Here is a 14,030-nt window from a genome sequence, read left to right as displayed (position 1 = left end):
GGGGAGACCTGATTTCAGTATTTTAGGATTTAATTGTATTGAGTAAACTGAATACTGATGTCATTCTTAGTTTTCCTTGAACAATCCACATAATTGGCATAAATCAAAAAAAAGGATGGTTATAGGACAGATGTGCAGTAATATCTTTTCAGCCAGAGATTTAACTGCTGGAAGAAACTTCCACCCGGCATTATGGAAATAGGTAGCCCCCTCCCCTATTCCTTTTTATTACTTAACTTATTGACAGGTCATACTCAGAGTACTGAATAAGTTGTCTCCATTTTTAATTTAGAAATATCATAAAAACAGGCCGGCTGTCCAGAAATTATTCAGAGACTGTAATCTGGGAATCTCCTTGTTAAAATGATTGAACATAGACATGCAGAGAAACTACTGAAATTATCCACCTCTGGTAGAATTTCTACAAAGGTTTTCCCATATGCTGTCCTGAACTCTTCTAAAGGGATTATAGCAAAGTAGGATCTTCTCAATATATCAGAGGAGGAAATTGTGCTGCTCAAAGATCAGAACATAATGAATGTTAAAAGAATAGTTATAAACAAAGATGCTGCTGGTTTGTACTCACACACTCAAGCACATTATAGCCATTGCAGCTTATGTGCCATCAAACCCCAACAACAACAACTCATACACTCATTCTCACTTTGAAAATGTGCCAACAACTTTAAAAACTTGCTATCTAAGGTGCTGGGTGTTGCCGTACATTCCTAACCTGATGCAATGTTCTCAGTGCCAAAAATTTGGTGATCACTCACAGACAGCCTACAGAGATGTAGTCACCTGTGCTTGTTGTGTATCTAAAGATCATGCCCATGAAAGTTGAAGTTCTCATATCCAAAGTTGGCCAAACTGTGAAGGTAAATGTACAGCCTGAACTGAACCACTGGAAATGAGTGAAAACAAATCAAAAATATGAAGTTGAGCATAAAGTCTCTTACAAAGAAGCTGCATGTGGGTTGGTCACTTGCATGCTAGCAAAACCTTTGTGGATTTATTGGAGGATTGTTTTCTACTGCAACATGTTCAAGGGGCAACCAGAGGGGGTAATACTCTTGATCTGATTATCGGCAATGATGACTCGTGCATTTCGAATTTGCAGGTAAAGGAGCCACTACGTGACAGTGAATACAGCGTTACTGATGGGATTTACTTAAAGATGTAATTACCACAAGGCTAAAGGGAAGGGTTTTTGTTTTCGTAAAGGTGACTAGAGTGGTCTCAGGCAGTTTTTAAATTCTATACAGTGGGATCAACTGATGATGTTAAAAACAGTGAATTCTAAGTGGGAGGCCTTGAAGGAATTAATCTTGGAAGCTACTAGACTTTTCATACCAACTAAGATATGCATTTATCATTGTTAATCCTCATTTTTCACTTCTTAGTCCATTGGCCTAATTTTTCTGGGTGTCATGTTGAAGTAGCATAACTTCATACCTCTTGGTAACCATGCTGCCAACCTTTGTAGTATATGCAAGCATTGAAATTAAACTTTATGGATTCATCAAATTTAATTAATCAAATCTGATTCATCAAATAACATTAGTTCATAAAGAGTAGTGGCTGTTAATAACCACTGTCTGTCTCATACTACTCAATGTTCCTTTTACCATAGCAGTAATGTGTCACTAATGCCATGCTGCTCCAATTTGTTTAACACTATATCACATGGAACAGTATCTAAAACTTTACCACAATCCTCTTAGTTATCACAAAATTGTTTTCTTTCCAGTTATAACCTGTATCTCAGGCATCCCTAGAATTTCTTAGCATGTGTGAATGTAAATGCGAAATAAAATCTCTATTTAGTTTGTCAGCAACATAAACATGCTCATCAACATTTATTCTGTTTATATCTAGTGGACCAAAGTGGTGCAACCAGTTTCCTTTCAGTGTTTGTAGGCAAAGAATTCTTTGCTTCTTTTCTTTATGTTCTTAGCCAAAGGGTGCCTCCGTAGCCAGGTGGGCAGGAGCATCAGTGCATAGCACACACTTCTTGATTAGACTGGGGTTCGAGCCCGTGCCCACCAAATACAGAGGATGTGGAAAGGTCAGGGAATGACTACCGCATATCCCCAGAGCAACATGGCCTTAGTTGCTAATGCTCCTAAAAAAAAGTCAAATAACAATAACTTAGCCAAAGACTTCTCTTAATATGTCTTAGCTAGCCTAACCCCCCTCCCTTAGTGACTTGATTATAGATATTTATTTTTACTGTAGGATTTTGTATCCTCTGATAATATATAATCATCCCATGAATTTTTCTTCTTTGCCACTAGTCTCATTAATTCATCTGACATCCATTTAAGTCTAAACCTTGAACAGTATCTCTTGGTTTTTATAAAATGCCAAGTAGCTTCTACTATCACCTCCCTGAACTTATGTAGAATTTGCATTTGGTAATGCTTTCACTATTGTAGTCACCACAACAAGAGAAAAATCTCTTCCATTTCGTCTTCTTGACAGTAGTTATATCTTTAATTAAATCCTACATCAACAGCTTATGATCACAACCACTTAGTGTTTTTAAATTATCTGGTAATTTTTAATGTATTGAGAGTCATTGTTTATAAATCAGATTAAGAGTATTGTTTTCTTATATTGCCTGTTAACGTGTGTGTGTGTGTGTGTGTGTGTGTGTGTGTGTGTGTGTGTGTGTGTGTGTGTGTGTGTGTGTGTGTCTGTGTGTGTGTGTGTGTGTGTGTAGAAAAGTTCTTCAATTGGCTCATTCTGTTTGTCTGTATAGTCTTTACTTATACTTATCATTTGGTCTGTACCAGATCCCTTACTCTCATTTTGGTTTTCCCAGTACTTAAATCACGTCATACTGATAAAGAATCAGCCACAGATGTCAACTGGTGCTGCCTTAGATTCTATATGACTTAATCAATACTTCAGATTTATCAAATTTATTTGCTGTACCCTTAGCATTAATATATAAGGCATTAAATGTGCACCTGTTTTTTTGTTCTTCGTAACCCCAACACTTCCCATATATTTACTGATCCCATAATGACCCCCCCCATCGAAGGCCTTGTAATCCCCCATATCTCATTTTCCAGGGTGTTCCCTGTCCCGTTGGAGAATTAATTGCACATCTGCCTTCAGCCACTGTCAAAATTATTAGTCTATATATTCCCTCTGTTTTAGCGGTGTTCTGATCCACATAACGCTTCCTTGATAGCATCAACAATTCTTGCTCCTCTTCTATTTAAGTGGATCCCATCTCTAGTGTCTATTTCATCCTGTTAATACGCACAGACCATGGTGAGAAAAATTTTACCCCATGAGCCTTTTAGGATACGTCCAGACAAGTGAATAAAAACACTTAAATTTGTAGGAACTATTAGTAAAAATGCCGAAGTGATAAAATGTGTTAGTAAATGCTGATGTTAATAAAAACATTTTTATTCACTCATCTGGCCATTGTTTCTGAATAGATCTCATGAAGATTAAATGCATTCATTCATTCATGAATATGCCATGCACCTCAATTTTTGTAGAAAAGTGCAGGGGTATTCAAGAAAGTAAGGTAAGTAAAAGAATAAAATCATATAAATAAATAAGAAACAGACACATACCTAGTATAAATAAACATTTTACTAAGTATGTGTCTTTTTTGTTCTTATTAATTTTTTAAAATTATTTTTATTATTATTTAAAATAACTAAATGCACAAGGCATAATACATTAAGAGTTTAATATCTATATAATATCGGTGTGTAGATACACCATAGACAACTCTTAAAAAACTACATTGTAGGCATCATTTGCTCTTTCTCATATTGTGCTCTGCCTTCACGACGAGTTGCCATGATACTGCACTGATGATAGGCCAATAGCCTTGAAACATGTCTGGGTGGTGGTACTCACTGAGAATAAGTAACAATACTCTTCTCTATTAGTGAAGCGTTACTTATTCGAGGTAGTGCAATATCATGGCAACTCGTCGTGAAGGCAGAGCACAATATGAGAAAGAGCAAATGATGCCTACAACAACTACTTTGTAGTTTTTTAAGAGTTGTCTATGGTGTATCTACACACCGATATTATATTTTATTATTATTTACCACTAAAAACACCATAGCCATTTTTTATAGCTTTGCAACCATTCAGATTTGTATACATGTTTGTTTTAATATTTTTAACGACATCTATAATTTTGTTGATGTAATTTAGATTGCATAGATTGCATTCTAATATTAACTGTATTTACTCTGCAATAAAAGTGAGATTAATTACATTTGATATTTAACTCTATAAAGGTCCAGGCCCTTCAGAGTTGTATAAATATTTTAACTACTCCTGTAATTCATTCACCTGCTGGTACTCCTTCTAAAACTACTTTGCACAGTTTTGTTCAGAAGCCTTTGCAAGATTTGAGTTTTGAAAATCTGAAAGAAAATGTCAGGTATGTCATATTTAAAATTTTTTTTTTTCATGTAAAAATTTAATCATTAATTCAGCATATCACTGATCATACATTATAGGATTTTAATTATTAGTATTGTTATTTGAATATCTTTAAAATTTTAATAGCTAATAATCTTTTTAGCTATTAAAATGTCTTTAAAATATTTTAAAATTGTTAAAAAATTTTACTGCAAGCGTAAATTTTTTAAAATTTACTATTGGATGAAATAGATAAAACCATAAAATTACATTTTCTCTAAAATAATTAAATATATATATACAGGGTGTTTCAAAATTATGTATACACACTTGAAAAATTTATATTTAATGAAATACATATGCAAATGTAATTTTTTTTGATACTTTGAAGACAAAAAATTTTTTTTTTTACAACAACTAAACTTTACTGTAATTGTTCAAAAATGCCTTTTGTCAGTATTAATGCATGAGCGGTACCTATCTTCAACAGATCTATATACTGAAATGCACAAATCAAGTGAAATGTTTTCTGCTTCTTTTTTTAAATTTCGTCCACAATTCCTCCAATGTTTGCGGTTTGTGACTGTAAACCTGATTTTTCAAGTATCTCCTAGCAAAAAATCTAAAGGGGTGAGATGTGGCGACCTTTGAGGGTATTCAAAAGCACTCCATCAACGACTTATCCATTGATCATGAAATTCAATTCTCAAGATAATTGCACACAGCTGTATGATAATGTGGAGTGCACCATCTTGTTAAAAATACACCAATGTATCAGCAAACATGTCTCTGATTTTTGGAGCACAGTCCCTCACATATCCAGATTTTTCCATTAAAAGTGCCATTGAATCGATAGGGACCAGTTATTCCTCATGAAGAGAGCTCAATCCACACAGTAATGCCTGTTAGATTGACATCTTTCTGTAGAGTGATGTGTGGATTTTTAGTGGCCCAGTAAACACAATTGTGATGATTTATATGGCCATTCATTTTAAATGTGGCCTCATCTGACCACACAATTGTATTCTGAAAAGCATAATTTTCGCCATTTTTTTTTTTTTTTTTTTTTTTTTTTTTTTAACGTACTGCTCACAAAATTGCAGTTGTTGACCCAGATCATCTTCCTGGATTGCATGCACTAATCAAGGTATAAATGACTTAAAAGTTTAATTCTTTCATCATTCTAAAACACTTGTATGGTTTAAACCTAGCTCTTGTGAACACCATCTTTTGATTTTCTTGGGGTGCGCAAGATTGCATTTCTTACAGCTTCAATGTTTTCATTACTTCTGTATATCCTCTTCCTGCTACATGCTAAGTTATTGATATTCTGAATGGTTCCATGCTTCTGAAATTTATCCTGCAAACGAGTAATTGTTAAACACCTGGGTGCTTTTGTTTGTTATTGTGATTTCTAAGCACACCGAACTTCATTTATATTTAATATGGTATTGGAAATTTTCATATTTCCAATACCATTTTTATAATTGCCTTTCGTTCTTTAAAACTTAATTGGATAGTCTCCATCGTTTTAGAGGTATCTGTAAAATAAAACAAAAATTAAATTATTGTAAAAAATTGTCTATTTTTAAACTACAAAATGAGTTTAAGAAATTAAATTGATGCGTATTGTTCATTAAATACATAATTTTGAAACACCCTGTATATATATATATATATATATATAATAAATAAAGGTAGCTTACAATACAGGATGCATACTCAAATCTGCATCTCTTTTATTCTGGTTACTTCTTTGATATTCTAGGCATATCAATTTTCTCCTCCCACCCCTACATATTCTCTTCTGATTTCTAAATAATCTTACATGATATGATATTCTGCTATTTCACTAATGCACATAAAAAGGTAATGTTGTTACACTCTAGTCCGGTAGGTCTCAAATTGGGGATTGCAATTTAAGAAGTATGCTTCCTTGCTATGGCTCATCAGTCAAAAAATAAATAATAAAACAAAATTAACTATCTGTTTGATTTTACATAGGTACCTCTCCAGATATCTGACCTTTAAATCTCCCAAAGCTGTCAGCCTAAAATCATCCATGGGAGAAACTTTTTTTACTAATCAACTCACTGGCTAAAAGTGTTCTTATAAATTTAAATTATAGGGAAGGAGTCTAAACCCTTCCCTTGAAATTTGAATTATATCCCCTAGTTCTAGAATTATAACAGTGAAAATTTCACCCTCACTCATTTTACTTTCTTCTCTTTGTGCTTTATACATCTCAGTTGGATCTTCTCTGATATGCCTAGTTACCAACTCTGTAACCTACATTTTCTAAGTCTCTTATATGGATATATTTTTTTTTAAATGAAAACCCCAAACACGAAAGGTATTAGAACCTATAGTACTTAGTATCGTGCATGGGTTGAGAAGATGGTAGAAGATACTTATTGACATTAGACTTCACTTATAACTTTAGCAGAATGATCATCGAGAGGGTCATTGTTGCCAAAATAATCGAGAGCCAAATGTCTTTTGCAATCTTAATTCTTTTTATTTGGAAATTTTTATCATATCATCATCCTTGATAGGTCTCTCTTCTGAAACAGTTTACGGGTCCAATTGATTGAGATCTTTTTCTGTTAACAGTATTTATGTAATTCAAGCAATTTTCCTTCATTATTTTCACTAAATCCGTGGAATCCTCCCTTGTTTTGCAAGATTTGTTATATCAATGTGCTTCTGATTACCATTAATTCCTCAAAGACATGACAGCAACAGGATATGTCTTTTTTCAGCAGCTATTCGTCCACCAACGTGATAATTTCAGAACAATCAAAAATATGAAATTTAATTCAAACATCTTCCACTTTTTTTTCGTTGGACATTAGATAAGTTTCCGCAAGTAATTTCCTAAATGTGAGGTGTAAATAATATTCCTTTGAAACACTTAAATATTGGTTTGTGGATTGTATTGTAGATGTTGTATCTACATACATCATCTGCAATACAATCTGCAATGGTTAAAATGCTAATAATAATTAATTGCACCTTATAACTGTGGGAACTTGGATAATGAGGACTGCCCATATTTCATTTTTTGAATAACATTGTGAACCTTACATCATCTCTGTCTGCTTTCTAGGGAAGAAAAGTTACGTACTGATAGCCATCAGGTACGAACAGAGGAGACACAGTTGTTGCTAATGCAGTTTTGTGTTGATCAGATGTCTCTTGAAGTACAGAGCAGAGGTAATTTTAGTTTATTTCATATTTGATGATTTTAAGTTAATTCTCTAAACAGTATTCTAAAATTTGTTGAATTTATCATTTAACCGGGAATAATTTTAATAATGCTTTTTTAAATACATCGTTTTATCCCCCAATTTTTTTTGTGGTTAACACTCATTTCATGCACAGAAAATCCTATATAAAATACATGCAATAAAATGTCATAAAAATTCTTTCTCTCTTTTAGGATTATATTAAGAATATGTCTGTTTTTTTCACATGGTAATTTTTGTATTTTATTAATTTTATTTGAACATTTTATTTATTTGCGCATTGGGCCAGAGGTATGAGCTTATAAGTGCCAGGATGCTGAATTTTGAGTTCATGGGAACGATAAGTATTTTAGAAATTTTTACCATCTTTTTGATTAATTAACATATTAAATTGTGTTTTACAAATAGTTTAAATAGTCTTAGTCACATTCTTTAGCCTATTTTTAAATTTTGCTATTGATTTTATAAGTTATGACTTTCTATTTGTACCGCTATTATATCAGTGTTTTGGCACAAATATTGCATCACATAACGAGTGGTGCAGTGGAATAGTAGGGATTTTAATTGTGATAAATGCTTAACTTGAATATTCTAATAACTTGCTGGACATATAACTTTTTGTGTTTAGTTAAGGAATTTTACTTTTTAGTAAGGACATAACTAATTTAACACTGTGATCATAACAGAAAACTTAATAGCGTATATCTTGATAGAATAAGGTATAACATAAAACTTGTTAGCATAATACTTATTGGCCCCGAGTGCCAAGCGATCTTTCTAGTGCGATTATCTAGCGTTTTTCCTAGGGTGAGTACTAGTGCTTTCATAACCCCCCCATCGCTCACAACATTACTACTTCCCTCGCTGAGCAATGTTACTGCTATTGCTAGCAATGTAATGCTCTCCTATTCTTCTGATCGCTTGGTCACTGGTTGGCGCTGCTCCTGCCTCCATGTGGCAGGGCCGGTAACCTGGGTGAAGAATCACCCTCTACCAGGGCTAAAAGGAGCAAGCATGGATTTGAATAATTTTCTGCCATTAGAGCCTTCAAGCTCAAGATTGGAAATGTCTGTCAATAACACTAATCAATTGAAAAGACTTCAAAGAGAAGTGCAGTGCAATGAGATGCCAAACTTTTTGGTGATACTCTCTTCCCACCCAGCCTGTAGGCAAGTTATCACCATTTGTTATTCAGAGATATTTGGATTCCAATGCTGGAACACCAAAAATGATTGTCTACAATCCGGAGACCTCCTGATAGAAACAGCCACCTCCGAACATTCTGAGTGGCTGCTCAAAACAACAACTTTTGGTGGGCTGCATCTGTCATCTCCACAATACATTAAATTCATCCCAAGATGTCATCACAAAGTGAGACCTAATTACAGTGTCTGAAGAGGAATTAGTTCAAGAATTGAGCAATCAAAAGGTAATCAGCGCCAAATAATAATGACTACTATAATTTCCATCTTTCTTAGTCATTATATGACTAAGAAAGATGGAAATCTCATTCCAACTCGATTCATAATCTTAATTTTCAGCACCCAGAATTGCCATCCTCAGTAAAAGCTGGCTATATAAACTGCAGAATTCGGCCTTATATCCCTAATCTGATTCATTGTTTTAAATGCCAGAAATATGGACACTCCCAGCAGGCATGTAGGGATTCACAAGGAGCATACACAAGCAGATTGTACAGTCTCAACTCCCATTTGCCTCAACTGTAAAGAAAGTCATCCAGCCTTTTCAAAATCATGTGAAATATGGAAAACAGGGAAGAAAATACAAAAATAAAAAACAGAACATAAAGTGACATACCACAAGGCATGCGGACAAGTTATGTTGACAATGCCCAGCCATTCTTATTCATCTTACACTCGAAACTCTCACTCAATAGCAGCTCAAACTGATGTGTCAATGCCACCCAGCACATCTATAGCTAATTGGGTTAAAACTACACTAGCAAACTCTGGAAAAGGCACACCTCAAACTAAAACCAGCAAAGCGACCAACACTCCAGTTAGCATCTCAACCAATACTCCAATTAGCATCCCAACTGATATTCCAAAAGTTTTGCATGACAGTGAAAAATTGAAAACCACTAAAGAGATCAAGAAAACCGAATTGCTCACCAACAGCATGGAAGTTTATGTCCACTCAGAATTTGAGGAATCCATACTTAGAGGTCCATGCAAATGACACAATAGATATTGGATGCCCACCTTCCCAAAAAAAAAGATCGAAAAAAATGCTCCGTCATTCAAAAAACAGTCAGATGAATCATCGTCAAAAAAACCTAAATGATGCAGACCATTTTACAATGGAATTGCAGAGGCTTTTGTTGTAACACAGACGATATCAAAGATCTAATTAACTAATTTTCTCCAGTTGCATTATCTCCAGGAAACTTACCTAACCTTACAAATTTTTCCTTCGATAAAGAACTTTATTGAACTTTATTTATTGAAGTGATAATGCTGCCCATGGCAATGCGCAATCCTCATAAATTCAGAGATACCAACTAAAGATATCCCTCTTCTGACTGAATTAGAAGCTGTTGCTGTTTGTATAACTCTCCATATTGCCATAACACTTGTCTCAATCTACTTACTGCCAAACCATCCATACTGTTTAAAAGATCTTGAAGATCTCATCATACAGATTCCTCCATCTTTCTGTATATTAAGTGATTTTAATGGGCATCATCCCGTATGGGGCACTCCTAAATTAGATAAACGGGGTAGACTCATTGAAAGATTTATAGAGGCCCAAAACCTCACCATACTCAATACTGGTGCAAACACTCATGTACAGCTCCCAAATGGACAAACCTCAGCATTTGATTTCTCAATTTGTTCTCCACTACTGGTCCTGACTATACAGTGGTATGTACTAAATGATCCCATGGGTCAGTGACCACTTCCCAATTGTAACCTGCTCACTACACAACCACCATTAGACCAATCCTGCAGGAACTGGAAATTCTCTAAAGTCAATTGGGCCAAATTTCAGTTAGCAAAAAAAACTTTTAACTACAGCCCATAGATAGTCATTGATTATACACATCCCGTATTTTAGAGTTGCAGCCAAATACTCAATTCCATTATCAAATCTCTCAGCACGTCAACTACTGGTGGAACGAAGAGTGCACAAAAGGGAAGAAGATAAAAAATAATGTATTTTATTCTGCCGATATCCAACTACACCCAATCTCCTCTCTAATCACCAATCTAATTAGCTTCAGGGCAAAAGCGCATTTCATTCAAAGGTAAGCCAAGAAAGATTCTTGGACTTGGTTCGCATCTACTATCAATAGAAACACAGACTCCAGATTAATATGGAAGAAAATTAGTGTATACAGAAAGGACATAGAAAAGAGGAGAGGTGGAGGGGTTATGCTCTTAGTTAAGAAACATCAAATACAAGACAGTGCATCCAGTTGACATGGGTGCGAGGTGTCAATTTGGTGTGATATTTGCATCTGGGAAAACTGAGAGTAGTAGTAGTGCATTATACGTCTAATGACTGTTTTAAGTATACTAAACATCTATAAAGAGAAATGTGGTGGGCCGCCAAATCAGAATATCTCATAATGGGGGACATTAACTTTCCAGTTGTTGACTGGAATTTGTGTGAGAGAAGAACAATAAGGATATTTGTTGAATATTAAAGCACAGATTTGGCTATGAATTCAGGAAGCCCTAGTCAAGTGCAACAATTTTACATCACAATTAATAAGCCCTGTGGAGTATTCATGTTTAAGTAATGGACCAAATGAATGAAGCAATCAATTCCCAAGCATTCAATTGGATCAATATTGCCATAACACTCTGCGCAGCTCAAAATGAATGGGAGTTAGCGAAATGGTTTGAATGGTTTGAGCATGCTCAATGCTGATGGGATTCTGCCTCTTGCTCAGAATAATCACCTGAGAGGGCGGAAAGACAGATGTAGGATAGATGTGTGGAAATTTGCCTTTAGCCAGCGGGTAGTTGGTTGGTGGAACAGACTTCCATCCCTTGTTGTGGAAGTTGATAGCCTAAATAAATTTAAGGCTCAGCTGGAGAGGTATTAGCATTAGCATTAGTAGAGGCATTTGATGCAAGAAAGCAAGCTTATGCAGCATCAGCCAAAAAAAAAAAAAAAAACCCACTTCCATTTCACCCCTCTGTTCGTTCAAAATACCTGTCCAGCTGAGCCTTAAACTTATTTAGGCTATCAACCTCCACTACAAGGGATGGAAGTCTGTTCCACCAACCAACCACCCGCTGGCTAAAGGCAAATTTCTGCACGTCTATCCTAATCTGTCTTTCCTCAATTTGAATTTATGCCCTCTCAGGTGATTTTTCTGAGCTAGAGGAAGAATCCCATCAGCATTGAGCATGCCCAAACCATTCAAGGCTTTATACACCTCTATCAGATTACCTCACTGGTGCCTAGTCTCCAGACACTGTAATTTGCAAAACTTAAGCCTTTCTTCGTAAGAGCACCCCTTTGTTCCATTCACTAATCTTCTTGCCCTTCTCTGCACTCGCTCCAGCAGCTCCACATCCTTCTTGAAATGAGGCCTCCAGACCTGTATACAGTACTCTAGGTGTGGCCTGACCATTGCCTTATACAAGGGAACAATCACCTCCTTATCCCTGCTAGAAAAATTCCTGTATATCATTGACAATACTCCATGAGCTACTCTTGCTGCCCGTCTGCACTGCTCAGAGAACTTCATATCTGCCTGCACAACCACCCCCAAGTCCCTTTCATTCTGTACCACTGTCAGTGTAGTACCACAGAGTTGATACATTGCTCTGGGGTTGCTGTTTCCCATGTGTAGTACTTTACATTTGTCAATGTTAAACTTCATTTGCCACCTCTCAGCCCATCTGCTCAACCTTACCAGATCCTGTTGCAGCAGCATAGTGTCAGTAGTGTCCTTGACAACCCTGCCAACCTTTGTATCGTCTGCAAACTTGGACATTAAGCTTGATATACCATCATCAATATCATTTATAAATACAGAAAACAATAATGGACCCAAGACTGAGCCCTGAGGGACTCCACTAATAACATTAGTCCACAATGAGCAGTTTCCATTGATTACCACTCTCTGTCTTCTCCCCCTCAACCACCCCTTTATCCATAGCAGCAATTTGCCTCCAATGTCACACTGCTCCAATTTGTGTAGCAGTCTTCCATGTGCAACAGTATCAAAAGCCTTTCTAAGATCCAAGTATATAATATCAAAGCTATTCCCTGCATCCAGTTCTTTTGTGACTGCATCATAGTATCCAATTAAATTGGTCAGGCAAGACTTCCCCTTAACAAAACCATGCTGTGTCCGAGCTATAACTGAAGTCTTGTCTAAATGATCCTGCAGTGCTTCTTTAACCATTGCCTCCATTAATTTTCCTGCAACAGAAGTTAAGCTCACAGGTCTATAATTACTTGTGTCAGCCTTTGATCCTCCTTTGTGAATTGGGGTCACATTTGCAGTCTATGGGTACCTCCCCTGAGTCCACGGAAGCTCTCATAATTATGGCTAAGGGTTTGCTTACTTCCTTTGCTGCCTCCTTCAATATAACTGGATAGATCCCATCCACCCCGGGTGCCTTTCTTGTGTTTATCTTCAACAGTTTCTCCCCCACTTTACTCCCAGTTATTTCAAGTTTCTGTAGCTTACTGCTAGAGTTGAATACACCTCTGGCATTCCCCTCGCTGAATAATTCCTCATGTGTGAATGTCGATGCAAAATATTCATTTAGTTTGTTAGCTACCTGAGCAGGATCATCAACAGTTGACCCATCAATATCAAGTGGACCAATCTGATTCATCCCCTTCCTTCTAGAGTTTACATAAGTAAAGAACTCTTTGCTGTGTTTCTTTGCATCCCTTGCCAAGGATTTCTCGTAATCTGCCTTCGCCTGCCTAACCTCCTTTGTAACTTGCTTGCATATCGACTTGTATCTATCATAGGCTTCTGTGTCATGTGTTAATTTGTAAGTATCCCATGCATTTTTCTTCTCTGCCATATGCCTCATTAGTTCATCTGACATCCATTTTGGCCTAAACCTTGAACAGTATTTCTTAGTTGGTATGTAAAGCCTAGTAGCTTCCAAGATAGGTTCTTTGAATGCTTCCCATTTTGAATTTGCTGTTGGTAACATCATCAGTTGGTCCCACTGTATAGAATTTAAATACTGTCTCAGTCCATCGTAGTCGCCTTTACGGAAGCAATAACCCTTCCCTTTACCCCTAATGGTAGTTACCTCTTTGAGTAAATCCCACTTCAGCACACTGTGATCACTGCCACCTAGTGGTTCATTTATCTGCAGATTCTTAATGCATGAAGAATCACTGCTGATAATCAAATCCAAG

The 14,030-nt window shown here is 36.0% G+C and overlaps 1 protein-coding gene across 6 annotated transcripts in view; it reads left to right on the top strand.

The window, feature by feature from the left end:
- The window catches only part of LOC150079291 (intermembrane lipid transfer protein VPS13D-like), a 1,618,665-nt gene that overhangs the window by 363,611 nt on the left and 1,241,024 nt on the right, over positions 1-14,030 (top strand). For all 6 annotated transcript variants that reach the window (XM_090383928.1, XM_090383929.1, XM_090383926.1 and 3 more), the window contains 2 exons: positions 4,284-4,429; positions 7,520-7,626. In XM_090383928.1, the coding sequence (XP_090240054.1) occupies positions 4,284-4,429; positions 7,520-7,626 (253 nt within the window). The remainder of the gene's footprint in view (positions 1-4,283; positions 4,430-7,519; positions 7,627-14,030) is intronic.

This window comes from Mastigoproctus giganteus, chromosome 10 (assembly GCF_048544385.1).
Source record: "Mastigoproctus giganteus isolate SK-2022 chromosome 10, ASM4854438v1, whole genome shotgun sequence".
NCBI lineage: Eukaryota > Metazoa > Arthropoda > Arachnida > Uropygi > Thelyphonidae > Mastigoproctus > Mastigoproctus giganteus.
Note: the sequence above shows the minus strand (reverse complement) of the source record. Positions and strands in the feature narration are given on the sequence as shown.